Below are 17,957 nucleotides of genomic sequence, written 5' to 3'. Positions count from 1 at the left end.
AGGTGGCTGGTTTAAATGGCTTGGCCAGCAGCTAGGTCCGACATCCGACAAATCGTCACAGTTGAGCCTGCCAGGTGCCCTTATCAATTAGCACCTGTCAGATGAAAGCGGTTGGATAAACCTCGGTTTCTTACCCAGGATGGGGTCCACTTATTTTCAATTTATTCTCACTCTCAATCGTCATTCAGATTTCCCTCATCCCTTATTTTCTTAAATCTTACAGCGTACGCACCATAAAGCAAGGCGTTTCCCCCTCCTGACTTAACGCATCGCCTCGAATATGAGAATGCCTCGTATATTTCAAACACGTACTACTCACTAGACGAGGCTAAGTCGTATTAGTCAAGAGATGATGACTCGGATAAACTCCTAATACTGATCACACCTAGGTTCTAGTCAATAATCCGACCTGTTCGTGCTGGGCTATGCGAGGCTCTACGCTAAGGTTGATAGCAACATTTGGGAATATGTCGCAAACGCGACACAGTCCAGATTTGAGGCTATGTCTACCTATCTACCGGTAGCTAGCTAATCGCCACGCCGATTCTTACCTAATCACCTAGCTACCTAGTAGCTAGCTGACGTTAAGGTTAATTAACATCACTACCTTGCAAACTGGAGAGCGGCACGTACACTATAATCAAACGTCATTGGTAGGTTGGTGACGTCGGTTAGTCAGCTCAGTTCAATTGGTCACATCACCCCTAGTCGACTTCGAGGCTGTTCGACAAAATGACTAGCAATTCGTAACTACCTACTTATATTTGCCCCGAGTCGCCTCGCACATACGTGGCTTGATATGAAGAAACGAGGCGACCTATCTAAAGCCACAGCCACGTCTATCACGTATCCGCGTAATAATCCTCAGATTTGATCACGATGAAAATGGACGAAATATCTAAGTGATAGTAAAGTATCGCTATGTAACAAGCGTGGCAAGTACCGGATCTCCAAACCAGAATCATTACAAACGTATTGATCGTGATCAGTATTCCAATGAATTCAAGTTTTGCGTCAAGTTTAGGGCTTTACTCATCTTTTTTTTTTCTAGCAGAACTAACGATATCAATGACGGTATCGGGCGGAAATATTAGGCCTTTGAGGGATTCAATGCTAGCCACCTAGTATGCAAGGGATGTAAGTATCTCGATGTGTCGAAGGTGTCGAAGGTGTCGTATACTTCGTCTCTCACCGAACAAGGTATGGTATTTGTGTGGGGCGCCACCGTAGATATTTAGAAGGCGGCCTCCACATCTGTGAAGGATTCCCGTTGATATCTTTCAGAGTAATTGGCAACTGAAAATAAGAGGCATCGCTTCCGGCAACAATCATCTGGAAGGGACATCTACCGGACATCTTCCAAATAGGACAACGCATCTACGCATCTACGAATCATGATCTATCAACCACTGGATGTCTCTAGATTTGAGGCACGACTTTTACGACTCCTGAATATCCCATCCAACCCTCTCGAGCCTCCGAGTTTCGAGACAATAACGTGCTCACTTATCCGCCCTCCGGAATATTTCGCTTTATCCTACTGCTGGGGTGATGACGCACAAAAATCGACTCTCGAAGTTAATGGGGAACCGATTCATGTCACGAAGAACTTAGCTGCCGCTCTGCGCTACTCGGGCTTTCATCCAGGTGCCTTGATCTGGGCAGATGCAGTTTGTATCAATCAACATGATGTTAACGAAAAGGCGCATCAAATTCGGCTCATGGGCCTTATCTACTCGAAAGCACAAGCAACTGCAGTATGGTTGGGGGACGAGGAAAGAGACACTCGATATGCTCGAACATTCCTTGGAGAGATCGACTTAGACGACGAAGACCAGCTGAACTCTATATCAGGCGATAAGTTCATAACGGCTCTTAAAAACACGCGCCATCCCGTTAGATCACTACGAGGGCTTCGCGAACTGTTGACAAGACCTTATTGGGAACGTGTATGGATCATACAGGAGATCGCGAAGGCGGGGACAGTGCATGTGAGGTGTGGTTCTCTTTGCTTCGACTTAAGTTCAGTCATAGCAAGTACCGAACATGTGGACAACTTACCCGAACGCAGCCGCATCCTGATTTCCACCATTCAAGAGTTTCGATTGCAAGAGTCGGAGGCACGACGTGGTGGCCTACGTATGACCCTGCTACAGGCTCTGATCAGAAGCCGATATTCCCTTGCAACCAACCCACGTGATAAGGTCTACGCTCTATTAAACCTTGCCAGAGACGGGAACGATCTTGTGCCAACGCCAACGTATAGTGAACCTATCGAGGAAGTATTCAGGGAACTATCGATGACTTTCCTCCAATCGCCACATCCAATGGAGGCCACACTATTGTCATCGCGGGCTCCATTGAAAGTTAGATCTGAGGCTCAGCCTCCGTGGGCCGTTGATTGGTCTGATCTTGCCTTTAACATGCCACATTGGTTAACATCGAATTTATCAGCAAGATTTAATGGACCTTTAAAAGAGAGAGGATTTGGAGCGCCTACTTTTTCAGTAGGGTCGGTCAAGCTGCGTGGTCAAGGGCAATCACTTGGATCCGTCGACAGCCTTGGCGACACGTGGGTTAAACCAACCGCGCGACTCCCGCACGAGGAACGCCGGAACTCTATTGCCACCATGAATTGGGTTTCTTCCAATCTATATCGTCTATTTATCTCAGAAAATTCCGACTCGCAAGCAGCTTCTTGCACAGAATTAACTATGGCTCTTGCTTATATCATCGTTCACGCCGACGAGTCGAACACGGGTTCTGGGATAAAATCGCACATTAAAGAATTTTTGAGACATCTTGGAAGCCTTATTATCAATTCTTTTCCTATAAGAACTTGGGCAAAGGGTTATCTTGACTATGAAGAGAGCCTTGGACCTAAGGAAGTTCCACGCCCGAATAAGGATATGATATATGCGGAGCCTAAATCACGTTCTACGAATATAAGTCGCTTTAGATGCTTTGAAGGTCCAACTAGCCCTCCACGAGAGGGACTCGCAGACTCTAATCAGTTATTAATATCTGCTTTTAAGGTCTGGGATGACGCTTTTACCACGGTAAACCTGAGACCTGAATACGGGCTTCAGTTTGCCATCAGCGGTGGTAATATTGTCTTAGTCCCCCGCGCCACGCGAGTAGGAGATATGATATTTCGACTTGATTCGTGTTACTTTCCCATGGTGTTACGAAAGGTTGTCGAAAAGACCCAGACTACTTACAAGATCATAGGCGAAGCTTGCATAGGCATTGGCCCAGACAGACAATGGATTGCCGCTCGCGATTGCCCATGGTCAATAAAACATCATATGAAAAGTATAGACTTAGTAGGATAAGAGGTAATAGATTATGTATCATTTACGCGGATATGATTATACCGCCATTTTCTCTCAGGGAAAAAATCTGTATATATATTTTCCCTCCCATTTATCCACGACTTCTTATCTCCGCGCGAAGCAAAACTCACTTCCAACCTTGAACCCAGTCAAGTATAGGGCGTCATTAACATTATCTGTTTTCCTTTTCAAGTATCTAAGTAGTGAAAGAAATATGTAGGTACATATATGTGGATATGATGATATCATTAAGATTTCTTTTTCCCCGTTTTAGGAACTATGAAGGAAGCTCGCTGTTTGACATCTGCCAGACTAACGCTAAAGTCCGTTGGCGCAATGAGGGGATAATATAGCCCTGTTACTATGTATGAGACATCGTTTATCTCCATGTGCCGAGCCCGAAGACCTTACATCTCCACGGCACCGAGTAAATTTACTATTTATATCAAGATATCACAGGTTGCGCTGCGAAATAATTCTTACATATCATCAAACCTGGAATAATTAGTATAAGTAAAGTATTCAACAATGGCTCCCTTATACAAAAAAGCCCTCATTATCGGCGCCACATCCGGCATTGGCGAGGCCCTCGCCTCTAGGTTCCACGCCGAGGGCACATCTGTCATCGTCACGGGCCGGCGCCGCGAAGCTCTCGATGCCTTCGTCGCAAAGCACCCTGGCTCCATTGCCACGACTCTAGACGTCACTAAGCTCGACTCCATCGCAACCTTCGCCGCGGAAATCACCAAAAAGCACCCAGATCTCGACGCCGTGATCCTAAACGCGGGGATCCAGCGCCCGCTATTCTTCGACAGGCCCAACGGCGTCGACCTCAACATCTTCAACGAGGAACTCACCACTAATTACGTGAGCTTCGTGCACCTGACCGCAGCACTCCTACCGCACTTCCAGAAACTAAGTAAGGAAGAAGACAAGGACACGAGTCTAGTCTACGTGAGCTCAACACTAGGCCTGCTCCCAACTCTAGTGCGCGCGCCGGGGTACTGCGCCACCAAAGCGGCGCTCCACAGCTTCGTGATGACGCTACGACAGCAGCTCGAGGACGGGGGGTATCCCCGGGTTAAAATCGTGGAGGTGTTCCCGCCGGCCGTGCAGACGGAGCTGCATGATACGAAGCATCAGCCGGACCTGGTTAACGGAGGGGAGATCGGGATGCCGCTTGCGGAATTTATTGACCGGATGTGCGAGGGCTTGAGGAGGGGCGATGAGCAGTTTGCGGTTGGCCATGGGGAGCCGTGGCTTAAGGATGGGGGGTTTGAGAATACCCGTGTGACGATGTTTAAGCAGGGGCAGAAGGGGATTAAGGAGGCGTTGAAGAGGTTTGTGAAGGGGTGAGTAAAAGTTGGGTACATAGTAGTTTAGTTTTAGGATAAGAATTATCAAGTTCCCAGACAAGCAAGAAATGTATTGCCAAGCTAGGGAACGTAGCTCAGTGTGTAACCGGGACAGCGTCAGTGCTATGGTCTAATCTCTACAACCCCCAAATAACGCCATTCTCGTTCAGTAGTAGGTATAAACGCCCCGCCAAACAGTCTCAAATACAACCTCAATTACTCCCCCCATATGCAACATATCCATCAAAATTCCGGCGGGTCAAGTTCGTCTGCCGCGATGCGCACTTTACTCGTGATGCTATCAAGCTGTTCAAATAAATCAGTCCACCCAAACCCTCCACTCATTAAAGAGAGAGTTAGAACTTACATTCTTCATGTGGAAGATAGAGAAATGATGGCCCTCGACCTCAACAACATCCTGGATGAACTTGCCATGCTCGGCATTATACTCGTCCCAGCCCAAGAGCTCGAACTCGCGAACGTAGTCGACGAAAGTCTTAGTGGGGTCATCGCTGACGAACTCCTTGGCGCGCATCAGGATCGTCGGGGGCACTTTTAGGCCCTCCCAGCGCGGGACCTCCCAGTCCATGACCATCATGCGCGCGTGCGTCATGTTCAGGTCCACCTTGTCCTTCAACACCATCGCCTTCGATTCCTCCGGTGTCAAGAACACGGGCTCCGTCGGCAGCGGACCGCGCAGCTCGCCTAGCCGTAGCGGGAACACGGTGTCGATGAAGATCATCCCAATGACGCGGAATTTGGGCGCCGCGGGGGTGTTCGTCCCGCTGCTAGTACCGCCCCCGCGCCCCGCTAGCGCGATTTGGTGCGCCATCTCCAGCGACAGATGGCCGCCTAAAGACCAACCTGTAAAAATTTCCATCAGCGCCAATCCTCACATCCACACTTCCACACCCCAAACCTCTTAACTCGCAACAAACAAACAAGTTAGTAAAAAGTAGAAAAGCCAAACAACATACCACCAAGCAAAACATCCCCTCCCTCGGGCAATATCTTCGCGAGCAAGCCCACATAATGCTCAGCCATCTGCGCAATCCCGCCCTCCCAGAAGCCTCCATCGTGCAGGCGCGCGTTCTCGATGCCCCACACGGGCCGGTCGATGGGGTCCAGCAGGTGGTAGCTGAAGTTTGTGCCGCCGCCGTCGTGGACGAGGATTAGCGGCGCGCGTTGCTTGGTTAGTAGGGCTGCGGCGCGCGCGGATGGGCCTGGGTAGATTTGTGCTGGGTTGCTTAGGTATTCGTATTTCGCCATGGTGAGGGGAGTGTTGGTGGGAGGTGGTCTGCGGGGAGTGGGGGTTGAGAGAGTAGGCCCGGTCGGGTTTAAGTACCGGGAGAGGGAGGAGGGAGATCAGTAAGCGGGTTGATGGTGATTTGTCTGAATTCTGTAGTGCAATGCCGTGGGAGAAAAGCTAAGGTTCCATTCTTTCCTAGGGAGGTCGAGATGTTCAAGTTTGGTGTCGCGGTGGGTGAGTTCAATTTCGAGGGTCGGGTACGAGTCCGATTTAATGACTCAGAGAAGTTTGTTGTTCCAAGATCAACTTTTAATAAAAAAGGTAATGAGAGGGAACTTTAAGGGGTGCGATCCGTTACAATTCGATGTGATACCAACACTTGAATCTAACTTGTGCAATGTGGTGAACCTTGGTAGCAATCTAGAAGATTCGGAAGGTTCAAGTTTGTAGATTTTTGTAGATTCAAAGAAGGATGCGGAGCAGTTGCAGTTGCGGAGTAATTAGGTGAGATAGGTTGGGTCATATCACTGCCCCGTAGCGTCAGCCCGGTCCGATGTGGGTGGCAGTTAGGTACCTAGTACCTTCCAATTAGCTTCTTTAAGCGTGCTCTATCGGAATTCATTGGTTACAATACTTGAGCGCTGTCAAATCACATCGTAGTGCATCGTTTGCTAGAAGATAGCGTATCTTAGTACCTACAGCTAGGTACCTATTTATATCTCTAGACGTCGCACCCCTGAAAAAGTTCGGTGCCCCACCATCATATTTGGACATATCGGTAATTTTCAATCTGGGTGAGTTCATAGCGATTACATGTTACGAAGTACAGTGCAAGTCCTAAGCTAATCTGTGAAACTTAGCGAATTCATCCCAACATCTTAATCTCAATTTTCATCACAATCATCTCGATCCCAATCTCAACCTTAACCCCTTAATCATCCGTCACTCTCGAAATCCTCCGGCATCAGCAGCTGGTTATCCAGCAACTTGCCCATATGCGTCTTGCTAATGCTCTCGCAGTTACGTCGGATCTTCGTGTGAAGCACCTTGAAGAACTTGACTGGGCTACAACGAAGACCCGACTCGCCGCCAACTCTTGCTAGTGCATCGCGGAGTATGAATCCGTCGGCTGCGATCTCCTCTCCCTCTCCGCGCGTGTTATAGCTAATTCCCATGAATTTGCACGCGTCTACGTACTGCTCAAACGAGTCGAAGTAGAGCTGGCCCGCGAACAGGTTTAGCTCCGTGATGAGCCGCTGGGGTATCTGACGCCGGCTCAGCCGCTCGGGGACAGTGTACAAGTCCAGCGTGTCTAGTCGGCGGTATCCTAAACTCGACTGGGGCGCGTATAGATGCAACGCAGCGACTTCGGACGCCTGTATCTCGGGGAGAAGCACCTGTGCTTCGTACGGGCTGATGACCATCATGTGCTTGACAACTTTATCGTTAGGACCGCTCGTCAGGATCCACTGGACAGTGCGTTGGTAAAAATCCAAGACATCACTCCCGTTGTGATGGTGTTCGATGGTTCGTTCGAAGTCCATTGAGGCTAGTAAGCCAGATTGAAAGTCATCTACATCAAAGAGAGCTCCGGCAGTGGTATCGCGCAATCCCACGAACGCGCGTCTATATCCTTCAGATTCGTAGTTGGCAGTACCATGAGATATGAATGATCTCACGTCTTGATGTATGAAGTGTGTAGCCGGTTCAGCTGCGGTGGGACCTTGGACCTCCCTTTCCTGCTCGACTTCCGGTGACAACTCACGCTCTTCCTCTTCTTGGAGAGTCGCCGAGTCGAGATTGAGATTGGTGAATTCCATACAACGTCTGGAGATTGGATCCGTGGTGCTATTTTCAGATGAAATTCCGAGATTGTTAGTACCTCTGGCACGAGGGCGATACCTACGTTCCAACGTCTGCGACTCTTCTTCGAGATATCTTTCGGCTAGATCTTTTTCGAATGCGACCCCCTCTTTAGACATCTTCAATGCCCGAGCTGTCTCCCACAACTTCAGGTGCTTTTCATGGCGTCGGCCCTGATTAGCCCATAACCCCATGCTCCTGTGGATGTCTTGCCATGTTTCCCCAATGGTCCATGCCAAGATATCCAAGACGGAGATTTCTCCATTGGAAGCGAGATCTAAGGCTGATCTGCGAGTTCGAATCTTGGCCTGAATCTCTTCCGGTACGCAAAACACTACGGATTGCCCTTCTCCCAACATTCTCATTCTCATGCATGCTAATATGTGTCAGCTTCTAACATCAGTCATTAAATAGGTTGATCTGACTTACCTTGAACTAATCTGTCCTTCGTCAAATTTGCGCCCAGGGTGACAGCTGCGCGATAATCTTTTGGCAGTTTTAAGTCAGTGCCTCTCGTGTGGGCCTCGTCTAAAAAGACGAGACATGCGTCCAATTGTGTCGCATACGGCGATGTCTGAAAAGGCTCAGAGTGCCCCTTACGATCTAGAACACAGATTTCATCGTGGTCGTCGAAATATACGGCGGCTTGAATTTGTCCGTTGTCGGAATTTCTTTGTAGCCAAGTCGTGGCAACCCCTAGATTGTCGAGTTCCAGTATTTGAGCTCCTACATCCAATATGACGCGGGTTGGAGGATCCATCTTAGTGATGGTGTTCAGCAACATGTCAGCAACCGAGACATCGACATCTCGGCGTGGTATGAGTTCAACGGAGTTCTCGGGTTGGAGTAAATACTCCAGCACTAACGCATTGGTGTGCTTTTGATCCGAGAGGTCCAACTGCTCAACATGAAGTGGAAGCACCTTGCGAGAATCATTCGTCCCGCTAAATCCCGTTGTCGGATGAGTCTTTTCTTCTCCGAGATCCCAGCCTGATGCGGAGAGCTTTTTCCGAAATTCCTTCATCTCTTTCGGGAACACTATGTGTGCCAGGAAATAATCTATGACCTCTTTAACAAATCGAAGATTCTTGAACACATGCTCCGTGCATTGGCTATCCTCGAGATTAATGCCAACTAATTGTCTGAAAGAAGAACCCAGATCGTTAGCAGCCCTAGCCCACAAGCCGTATTCGAGTTCGGCCTGGTCGGACTTGAGCAGATGGTTGAATGCGAGAAATAAATCCTCGTCGCTGAGCCCGCCATAGTAATAGCTCAAGGATGTGAGAATAATGACAACATCTGGATGGCTGAACTCCGACCGTGGCGATGGGCTGTCTTTGGCTCTATAAGGCACGGCGAGCTTCGTGGTCGGGCTTCTGTTGGCATCAAGTCCGTAGTCAACCCTCCATCGTTTATGTCCGAAGGCGAATGCCAAGACCCCTCCGGCTATAAGACCGCGTAACAGCAACAACGTGTCTTTCGCCCCGGTCCAGAATGCACTGGGGCTTCCGTCTTCGATCAATGCGATGATATCTGGCGTGAGTTCCTTCTTGGTGATATATGTTTCCACTGCTCTGCGTATAAGTTCCGGCTGTCTCGTAATAGGGAACCCGTTGAAGCCCAGTGCACAAATCTGTTCCGTAATACCATGGAGGGTCCGATCTACAGCATCTGGGTTTATAATTCGGGTCCACGGGAAACATCCGAAGGCTTGAAAGTGAAGCTCAATAGAATCCGGATGCTTGGAATTCTCCTCCGAGATAACGGTTCTGACTATATCCAGCAACTGTTGGATGCAAATCCATCTGTCCGGGGAAAACTCCATTTTTTCCTGGTTACCCATTGTATACACCAACTCGAACTTGACGCTGAAATTTTCATCGCTCTCGTCGACGATATCACGCGTCCTTGAGTCGAGGAAATTCTGGAGTTGTGTCAGGGAGTGCCCGATTTTTTCCTTTTCTGTCAAGATGCACTCAATGCCCATGAGTTTAAAGGAGAGAATATGTTCCGGTTGGACCAAAAAGACACCGCCATTATCCTTGCAGGAGTTGAACATCTTTGATATCGCCTTGAGCTCGGGACCTTCGATCTTCACAGCACGAGAAAAAGGCAGATGGTAGATTCGTCTACCCAATAAACCACCCAACTTGGATACGAGCATCTGGAACATCTGCTTCGACTGCGGTTTTCCAACAATTACTCGGACTAGCTGTTTTCCGTCTGCAAGAGCCGCAGCAACCGCGGGCACGATAACTGAGGACTTGCCTTCTCCCATGTTTAGCTGCATGACGGAATTCCCACCGCCTTTAGGACTTCTCATCCGCGCCGCGATTTTTGCCTGAACCTCTCGAATCATAATATCGCTCTCTATTTCTAGAAGCAGCGAGTCCGGTTGATCAATTGGATTCCAGTTTGTGTGACCTGGATTTTGAAGTTCTTTGATCAGAACGGGTTCGTTATGGATGGCTCTCAGTAAGCGCTGCGCACGTTGGAGTCGGGAAATGGCAACTCCGTAGTGGACGATCCATGTTTTCCAACCCTCTGGAAGGTCATTCCAGTAGCGATGAGAGAGTCGTTCTAGGAAGAAGATTGGGGATATTCTCGGCCAATGCTGGCTCGAGGCATGTCGATCCCGAAGGCTATCCTTAACCACCTCGCACATTTTGGTGTAGATTTCATCGACTACCGCTTGACATGCTTCTTGGTGGGAATTAAGACGGTCTTCGATCTCCTGCTTAGACAAAGACAGTTTATATTCTTTTCTCCAGTCCTTCAGCGACTCCACGCTACTTCCCAGATCTTCCACGTAATCATTCTCGTAGCCCGACTGTGCCTGCTCTCCGAGTCTCGATAGTAGAGATGGGAGACGGGGCGTCTGGGTGCTGTTACTTTCAAGTAGAGATATAACATCTTCCGCCATATCTGGTAGTCCCGTAGGGGCTGAAGAGTCGAATACGTCCTTGTCCCCGATAAATCCCCACTTTGTTGTAGGACTTAGAAGCGTAGTAAGCGGTATTCGCCTCGCGGTTTTTACACTGCCCTTCTCCCGAGAGAGTTCTCCATTGATCTCTTCGAAGTATTGCATGAGCTGGTGATTGTTGTAACATAGCCTGAATTTGTCTTTCACGCGGTTGATAGCCCTATCCACGTCTATGTACGGGATCAGTCCCTCACAAATCGTGGCGCTTGGGCGAGTCGGGACTTCGCAGGGCCACTGAGCTTTCAGGGCAGATTCTAGGTTCTTAACTGCTTCTGCGTTTTTCGCCCTGTATTGCCGTCCTCGCCGATTTGAATATTCTTTTTTGGTCTCTCCATGATTTTTAGGTAGGTGTACTTCCGGACTCTGCGGGTACCCGAGACTACAATCTTTAATAATATTCGCAAAGCTCCAATTTTTTGCGTTGAAGCCATGCGTTAAATCGAATTTGTGGATGTTTGGAGCTCCGATAGAGGCCATTCTTGAATCCGCGTAGAAAGAAGCCAAGATTTGGAGGATAGTTAGGTCGACGTCTTTGGCATACGCAATGGTACCAAGCCAGAACATCATCTGGAATTTATTCGGCTTGTTATCAGAGCTCAACAATATGTGGAGAGGAATCCAATGTTCGGCAATGAATGAGAATGGCTCCAGAAGTAACCCAGAATCGTACATCAATTGCGAAGCCGATACCGTAAAGCTAGGGCCAAGGGCCCTTTTTTTTGTAGCGTGGAGGCTGACGAAATTCCATATGTAGGTTTTGACGTCCTGCGGTATCTTGTATCTGAGACTAAAGTTCCTTCCGAATAGCATACTTGATAGAGCGACGGCTTGAGATGCTTGGGAGGATAATTCTCCACGATCTCTGGCCTCATAGTCCACGTCATCGTCTTTCGTGTAGTTCTCAGCGCCAGACCCGACGACATGGAAAAGTGATGAACGAACCAAATCCCGGTCCAGTAAGGTATCGTTGACATCATGCAACTCGGGCAAGGTAACGCGAGATTCGGGATAGAGAAACTTGGATTCTGTAGCTTGTCTATATATCGAGCGCACTTTTCGGAAGAACTCTCCATGCTGAGATAAGAATCCTAAATCTGGCGACCAATTCACACTCTGCATATCATGTTCATGCTCCGGATAGTACACTCGTTCTGGGGTGAGTGCAGCGATCTGCTGTAGTAAATCAATGTCCTCTTCTGTGAGGCATTTGAATGACTGAACAGCAGCACAGTCCAGAATATTCAAGGCGTTCTCTGTACCTGTTTTCTTGGTGAGTGGGTCGGGGAAGGGGAAGGAAGTGAGGCCATGGAGATACGATATCAAGAGCTTGCTCTGCAAACTACTATTGTTAATGAGTCTGCCAAGTAAGTCGTCAATCTCGTACAAGTGAGCCCTTGTAGATGGTCGATGTTCTATTTGGACTTCCACATGTTCCAACTTCTTGGAGAACATGATCTTCCCGCTCGGAATGATAACCTTGCGTCGGATCCCGTCATTTTGCCCTCTCAAGACAAGCTTGGTCTTTAGGCCTATAAGGGTTCCAATTGATTGGTTCCCATCTATTACCATTCCGCGAAACTGGCGAGAGAAAATTGACATTTCCCCCTTTTTCGTAAAGAAGCCAAGTTTCAACCTTGGGAGTTCAATATCTAGAGTGGACCCGCGAAGGATGAAGTGAATCCAGGGGGCCTCCTCAAGATGGTCCAAAATATCTGATATTCGTAATGCGGTATAGCTACCCAAGTTGACAAGTATTGAATCGCCTTTGACTAATTTCCATGTACTTCCCGAGCGGACTAATTTCCAGTTGCTCTCGGAGTGGTCCCATGGATGGTCCTGACTACAAAATTCCACGTAGCCTTTGGATTTATTGTACCAATGAACAAAGTTGTCAACAAAAACTGTGGGAAAGAAGCCTTGGAAGATAGTTCGTGGGATAAGCTCGAGTATTTGATCCTCGATCACGGCTCGGATGTAAAGATCCTCGTTGTTCATCCCAAAGTCCACGAGATGCCCATGAAACGCTTTCTTGGAAGCAAAGCGCATTCCGGGAACAGCGCTGGGTCTAACATCTAATATTGACTTGCCGAATAAAGTCGAATGCATGTGATGTCGCTGGTATTTTTTAGGGAGTCTGCCCAAAGGGCTGCCGTCTATCAGAAGCTCGCCCGTCAATAGACTGAAATGAACTGAGAGTGAGCCAGGTCCTTCTTCCCGTGCTGAATTTGTCTCTATCCAGTGGTGGAATGGTTGACCCATGACATGCCACGCGTTAATCGGACGGAATGCAGGCCAAGTCTCCTTGATAGCATCGTTTAGCGCTGGGTTGTGGTGGTGGGTGATTTGCTCCGAAAGAATACTGAAACTTCGGTACGAGAGTTGATCCCAGCGTTGACGCATAATGAAATCTAGACCCTGTTCCGTTTTTGGGACGTGGGATAACACTCCCTGGAAAACAATAGCGCACCGTATCATGATACATGCATCATGAGGCGAAGCTAAGAGATTACGCAGGTGTTCGTTATCGATGTTGAAGGTTTCCCCGCAGATCAATGCTATCCTGGATACTTTGTATCGCAAGTCCTTCCGGATGCCATTGTCCGTGGCACTCTGAATCTTTTCGTCGAGGATTTGGATCCATCTCAAAGCAACATACCGGGTGGCAGTAAGGAATTTGAGACAATCTTGGCTAACTTCTGCGGGTGCTAGGGAAAGCAAACGTCTCGATATAGAGACGAATACACCTAAAGCTTGGAAGGATTGCCAGTTTTCCTTTATCCTTCCCAGTGCCTCGTCTAGGCAACTTAGCATTGCACGGACGAAGATCTTGTCACCGAGGACTTTATGACCCATCCTTAGTACACTATCGTCGTCACGTCGGCCTACTTGGAAGATACATTGAAGAATAACAAGTATCGTATCTTCCATTTTAAAGTTGATACTGGGCATTGCGAGCTGCACCAATAAATTCTGCCACTGAATGCTGGACCCTAGGGGAAGAGACGCGAGCGCCTTATACTCTTCCAGAGATACATCACCAGGACATTCCGATTGTGAGGCCAATACTGTATTGGGTGGCGGGCCATGAGGATCGGATGCCGGGCGATTGATGAATTGCTGAATCGGTGATACTTGCTTAGTCGGGTTCTCTGATATACAGTATGTGCATAATTTGGGTATGACTTCCGTAGTCTCCAGCTGGGTAACAAAGCAGCCCTCCTGATCGTCGAAGTACTTGTAATTGAGTCCATTTCGAAGGCAGACATCGTCTTCCTTATGGGTGGACAACTCCTTCAACTTGCGATGCGTGCGTGTATTGGACTTAGCTCCAGACATCAAGATTATCCGCTGGTCGGAACTGAATGGTTCGAAATAGCGGGTTACGAGAGGGTCGTCTAATGTGTTTCTCGACTGTTCCGTTGTCCTGGCTTGATATCGGGAGCCGAGGACGTCGAACCATATGAACATGGTAGTGTCACGCCAGTGGCCAAAGAAAGGAGGAACCCATAGCTCGAAAACGGTCGACTTGGCTCGAAGTTCGTCATCCGGTAGTGGCCACTCATGTATGCCTATCTCCATATCCAATGCCTCCTGTTCAAGCTCACACTTCGGACAATTGTGCTTATTGTGGTGGTCAGAATATTCAAACGTTTTCTGATCGACGATCGTGGTATACTTGTGCTCGGAGTTTCTCGAACGCTGCATGAGATCTTCAAATTTCTGTCGTGCAGCCCGGAATTCCTGCCGCTTCTCTTCTCTGGCTGCCAGTGCATCTTCTTCAATCCGCAAAAGTAGGTTCCGATGCTCATTTGATTGATCGAAATACGCGACAGAGAAACTACGAGAAGTACCAAAGCTCTGAAATATGTCGTAATAAGAGTAGGGGGCTTGGGATCTGCGCATGAGCAAGTACCTCTCCACCTTCAGGAGCCTCTCCATGTGTTCTCTCAGAGGCAGATTCAGATTCTCCAGGAGTTTGATGGGTATTGCTGGTTTGTACAATGCCAACAGTAGAGAATTTTGTACTGCGGATCTATCAGACGCGACCCATAGTTCTAGGAGAGTGAGGATCATGATAGAAGTCATCTCAGGATTTCCGTTATAATGGTCACGCGCTGCCTTGAAGTAGTCGACGATCAACCCTTGCAAAACACGACAGGTCTCAGAGCTCCGTTGATTCCTTTTTATCCATCGTGGGAGGCTGTCCGCGACCCAAAACTCAACAGCCGCTAGAGTATACGTCATGTCTCCATTATCCAGCGGATTTTTGAAGTCTGGGATCTGAGAGGAATCATGAATTTCTAATGGTGATGATATTTTCAGGTCTGTAGCACCACTTCCCTGTCCTCGGTTGTCTATGCAGCCGATGTAATCGTCAAGTTTCGGAAGCCGGATATGAGTATCTCTTTCGAGATCTATGTCTTCAAGGCGCTTCATGTTGTGTGAAACATGAATCTGACTCTGTTCCTGTATCTTAGACAATCTGCCTTTGAGGATGTGGTTAGTTGCCAACAGTGTGGATTTGACAGACTCAACGATATATTCTGGGGCGAATCCAGCAGCCTTCTGACACCGACGAGACAGCTTCGAACTCATAGCTGATAAGAGGTCACTTGAAAGGTTGAAACCATGCGCTCGAGTTAAGATCTTGGTCATGAAGAATATCTTGAATATCTTATAGGCCTGTTCGGGACACTTGTGTAATGCGACCGACCGCGTGAACTGAAGCTGTAACGCGACGCGAATAAGCAGCCACAATGCTGATCTATGCCACGGCATCTTGCAATTTCGCCAGAAAACCTCTTCACGTGTGTGCTTACAGATACTATCAACTTGTACTGGACTCCCCAGATATGACACAAGTGACGAGAAAAAATCGGTGACCATCTTCGGGTGGGTGGTGTCTCGATCTTCATCTTGCATTTTCCCAGCCTTTTTGACCCGAGGTTTAGTATCGCGAGCTCTCTGGTGGCTCATCTTGACTAATGTATGAGCTATTGAGGCTTGAAAGTCGGGGAGTTGGAAAGTCTCTAAAGGAAGAGCCGAGCAAGAGCCTGGGAAGACTCGTCGTAGTCTTCCCTTTTTAGACATCACAGAACTATTCTTGGCAGAAAGCTCGAAAACTTCAACGTGTACTGACGCATCTGACCTTGTGAACATGAGGCCAGCATTCTGTTCCTTGACATGAAATACAACAGTCCCATCTAAATCAATATCAATTAGTATACCGTGTTTAGGTGAAAATTTAGATATGGTACTAACGATTTTTTATCAAAAACTCGTCAAATGCTTGCAGGAGACCCTTCTCGTCAGATACGGACTGCTGTAGGGACCGTAACGAGTTGATAATCGAGTCGAGCACATCTGGCTCATAACCTTCCATATGATCCTTAAAGCTGCGGAGTGCTGCTAGTACGGTCTGTAGTAAGGCTTCCTCGAGCTTGTCCTCGTAGTCATCTTCTTGAGGCAACTGCGATGGGAGGAAGACATGATCAATGATGTAGCGAATTTGTTTGGCAGACTTAATAGAGTGACCATGATTATTTGTCGCCATGTTGGTTCTGATATTTCGAACTGCGAACTGGGCGGAAAGGTTCAGGTAGCAACCTGATACTAATATCTTGGATGGGATGTGATGAATGAATGGAGTTGTTGTGGTGGATGAATGGAAATGGGGAAAGGTGGATGAGAAAAGAAGAAAAGAAGCTTGAGCAAAACATGTAAAAGGAAGGTTGGTGTACAAACGGTATCTTTCCTGGGGGTGAGCTAAGGCAAATGCAGGTAATCGTACTGCCACCGGGCGGCGGCAGGGCTGTATATACATTATGCTGTTGGGAATGATTGTACCTTTCTTACCTGATAGACTGGCGAATAAACTAACACCATGAGGTAACCCAAGGGGCTTAGGTATTTCCACATATTTCCGAGGTTCTTATTACCTATAATCCATGTCCAACTATGCTGATGACTATTCGGTCTAGATGGAATCATGTTTTTTGCTTTATTTGGGTTATCTTGTAGGTGGGGGGTGAGAAAACGACAGGGAATGTGAATGTTAATGCCAAATTGGATCTTGCTCGCTCGACACCTGACTACCTAATTGTTTTTTTATACTCTTCAGGCATCAAGAAGTGATGGTGATATTGCATAAACACTACCTATAGACGAGTTATAATTTCAGTTTTAGATATTTGGGAACGAAAACACATTTGACTGTTCTTTTTCCTTCAGGTAGACACCTACACGTGTTCAACATATGATAGATCACAGGTACCTAGAATGCAAACTAGGTAGGTACCTACTCAGGTAGGCAGCGTCGGCAGCGTCCCGATCCGTTGGTGTAGAATAGCCGCCACAAGGACATGATCTATCACATTCAGCTCTCATGCACGAAGTGACCAGCCAATCATTTATCGACTAAGTGTTTGAAAAAGGAAAATGTATGATGGTACATCATTTCCTAGATATGTCCGTTGTATATGATACCTTTTCGTAATATGAACTTAGTAGTCACCCCCCTAAAAGAGATGCGTTATTAGTCGTTGAGTTGTCATGATGAAGTGTTTAATAGTGGATGGTTGTGGTTGATTCGTACCTGGGAGGTTCTTAAGGAGAGCCTTGTTTATTAGGTACTAGGTACCTATTTGGTACTAAGAATCTTCAAATGATCTGCACGGCAGACATATGTAATCGGCCATAACAGGGATATCCCCTTTTTGAAGGATAAGGTAGGCTCTCTGAAAAGTGTTGATGCTGATGAATCCTGAGGGTACCTACCTACAATAGAAACAGCGAATAACGAAGACAACATATTCTTCATTGTAGCCAATATCATATTTCTTGATCTTCAACAAATTGTCGTGGAATACGTAGAGATGATAGTTGCGGTTCTGACTCCTACACCAGAAGGCTGCCTCATTTGTAACTATATTACCTAGTATGTAGCATGCTTTGGAATAGGAACGATATTCTAAACAACGGATATTTAGACCTCACTGAGAGTTGGATTGTCCGTACCTACCTACCTAGGTATATAGTAGAGTAAAAGCTTCGAGTGGGAAAATATCAACCGACCTCACTGGAATGGAGTCTGATCACCGTAATGTAAAATGCGCCATATCGTTGATTAGGAAGAACCCCCCTAAGGAAATAATAACATTCTAATTGAGTAT

General features: G+C 47.5%; 4 protein-coding genes across 4 annotated transcripts; 2 read left to right on the top strand and 2 right to left on the bottom strand.

The window, feature by feature from the left end:
• The first annotated feature begins 912 nt into the window (after positions 1-912).
• GGS22DRAFT_116645 (HET-domain-containing protein) lies at positions 913-3,457 on the top strand. Its single transcript, XM_047958111.1, has one exon. It carries the CDS (start codon positions 1,395-1,397, stop codon positions 3,333-3,335), a length of 1,941 nt encoding a protein of 646 aa, XP_047820533.1. The 5' UTR covers positions 913-1,394; the 3' UTR covers positions 3,336-3,457.
• A 280-nt stretch (positions 3,458-3,737) lies between these two features.
• GGS22DRAFT_158476 (putative short-chain dehydrogenase/oxidoreductase) lies at positions 3,738-4,759 on the top strand. The gene has a single exon (XM_047960646.1). The coding sequence runs from the start codon at positions 3,864-3,866 to the stop codon at positions 4,689-4,691; it is 828 nt and encodes a 275-aa protein (XP_047820532.1). The 5' UTR covers positions 3,738-3,863; the 3' UTR covers positions 4,692-4,759.
• On the bottom strand, positions 4,760-6,411 carry GGS22DRAFT_158475 (alpha/beta-hydrolase). Its single transcript, XM_047960645.1, has 3 exons — positions 5,668-6,411; positions 5,058-5,554; positions 4,760-4,996 (listed from the first exon to the last, which is right to left on the bottom strand). Exons 1-3 carry the CDS (start codon positions 5,957-5,959, stop codon positions 4,934-4,936), a joined length of 852 nt encoding a protein of 283 aa, XP_047820531.1. The 5' UTR covers positions 5,960-6,411; the 3' UTR covers positions 4,760-4,933.
• Positions 6,412-6,643: 232 nt separating this feature from the next.
• Positions 6,644-16,339, bottom strand: GGS22DRAFT_199079 (uncharacterized protein; the record flags this gene model as incomplete). Its single annotated transcript, XM_047966232.1, has 3 exons — positions 6,644-8,178; positions 8,232-15,989; positions 16,048-16,339. The coding sequence occupies 3 exons, from the start codon at positions 16,337-16,339 to the stop codon at positions 6,875-6,877; spliced, it is 9,354 nt and encodes a 3,117-aa protein (XP_047820530.1). The 3' UTR covers positions 6,644-6,874.
• Positions 16,340-17,957: the final 1,618 nt, after the last annotated feature.

This window comes from Annulohypoxylon maeteangense (assembly GCF_022496945.1).
Source record: "Annulohypoxylon maeteangense strain CBS 123835 unplaced genomic scaffold GGS22scaffold_5, whole genome shotgun sequence".
NCBI lineage: Eukaryota > Fungi > Ascomycota > Sordariomycetes > Xylariales > Hypoxylaceae > Annulohypoxylon > Annulohypoxylon maeteangense.
Note: the sequence above shows the minus strand (reverse complement) of the source record. Positions and strands in the feature narration are given on the sequence as shown.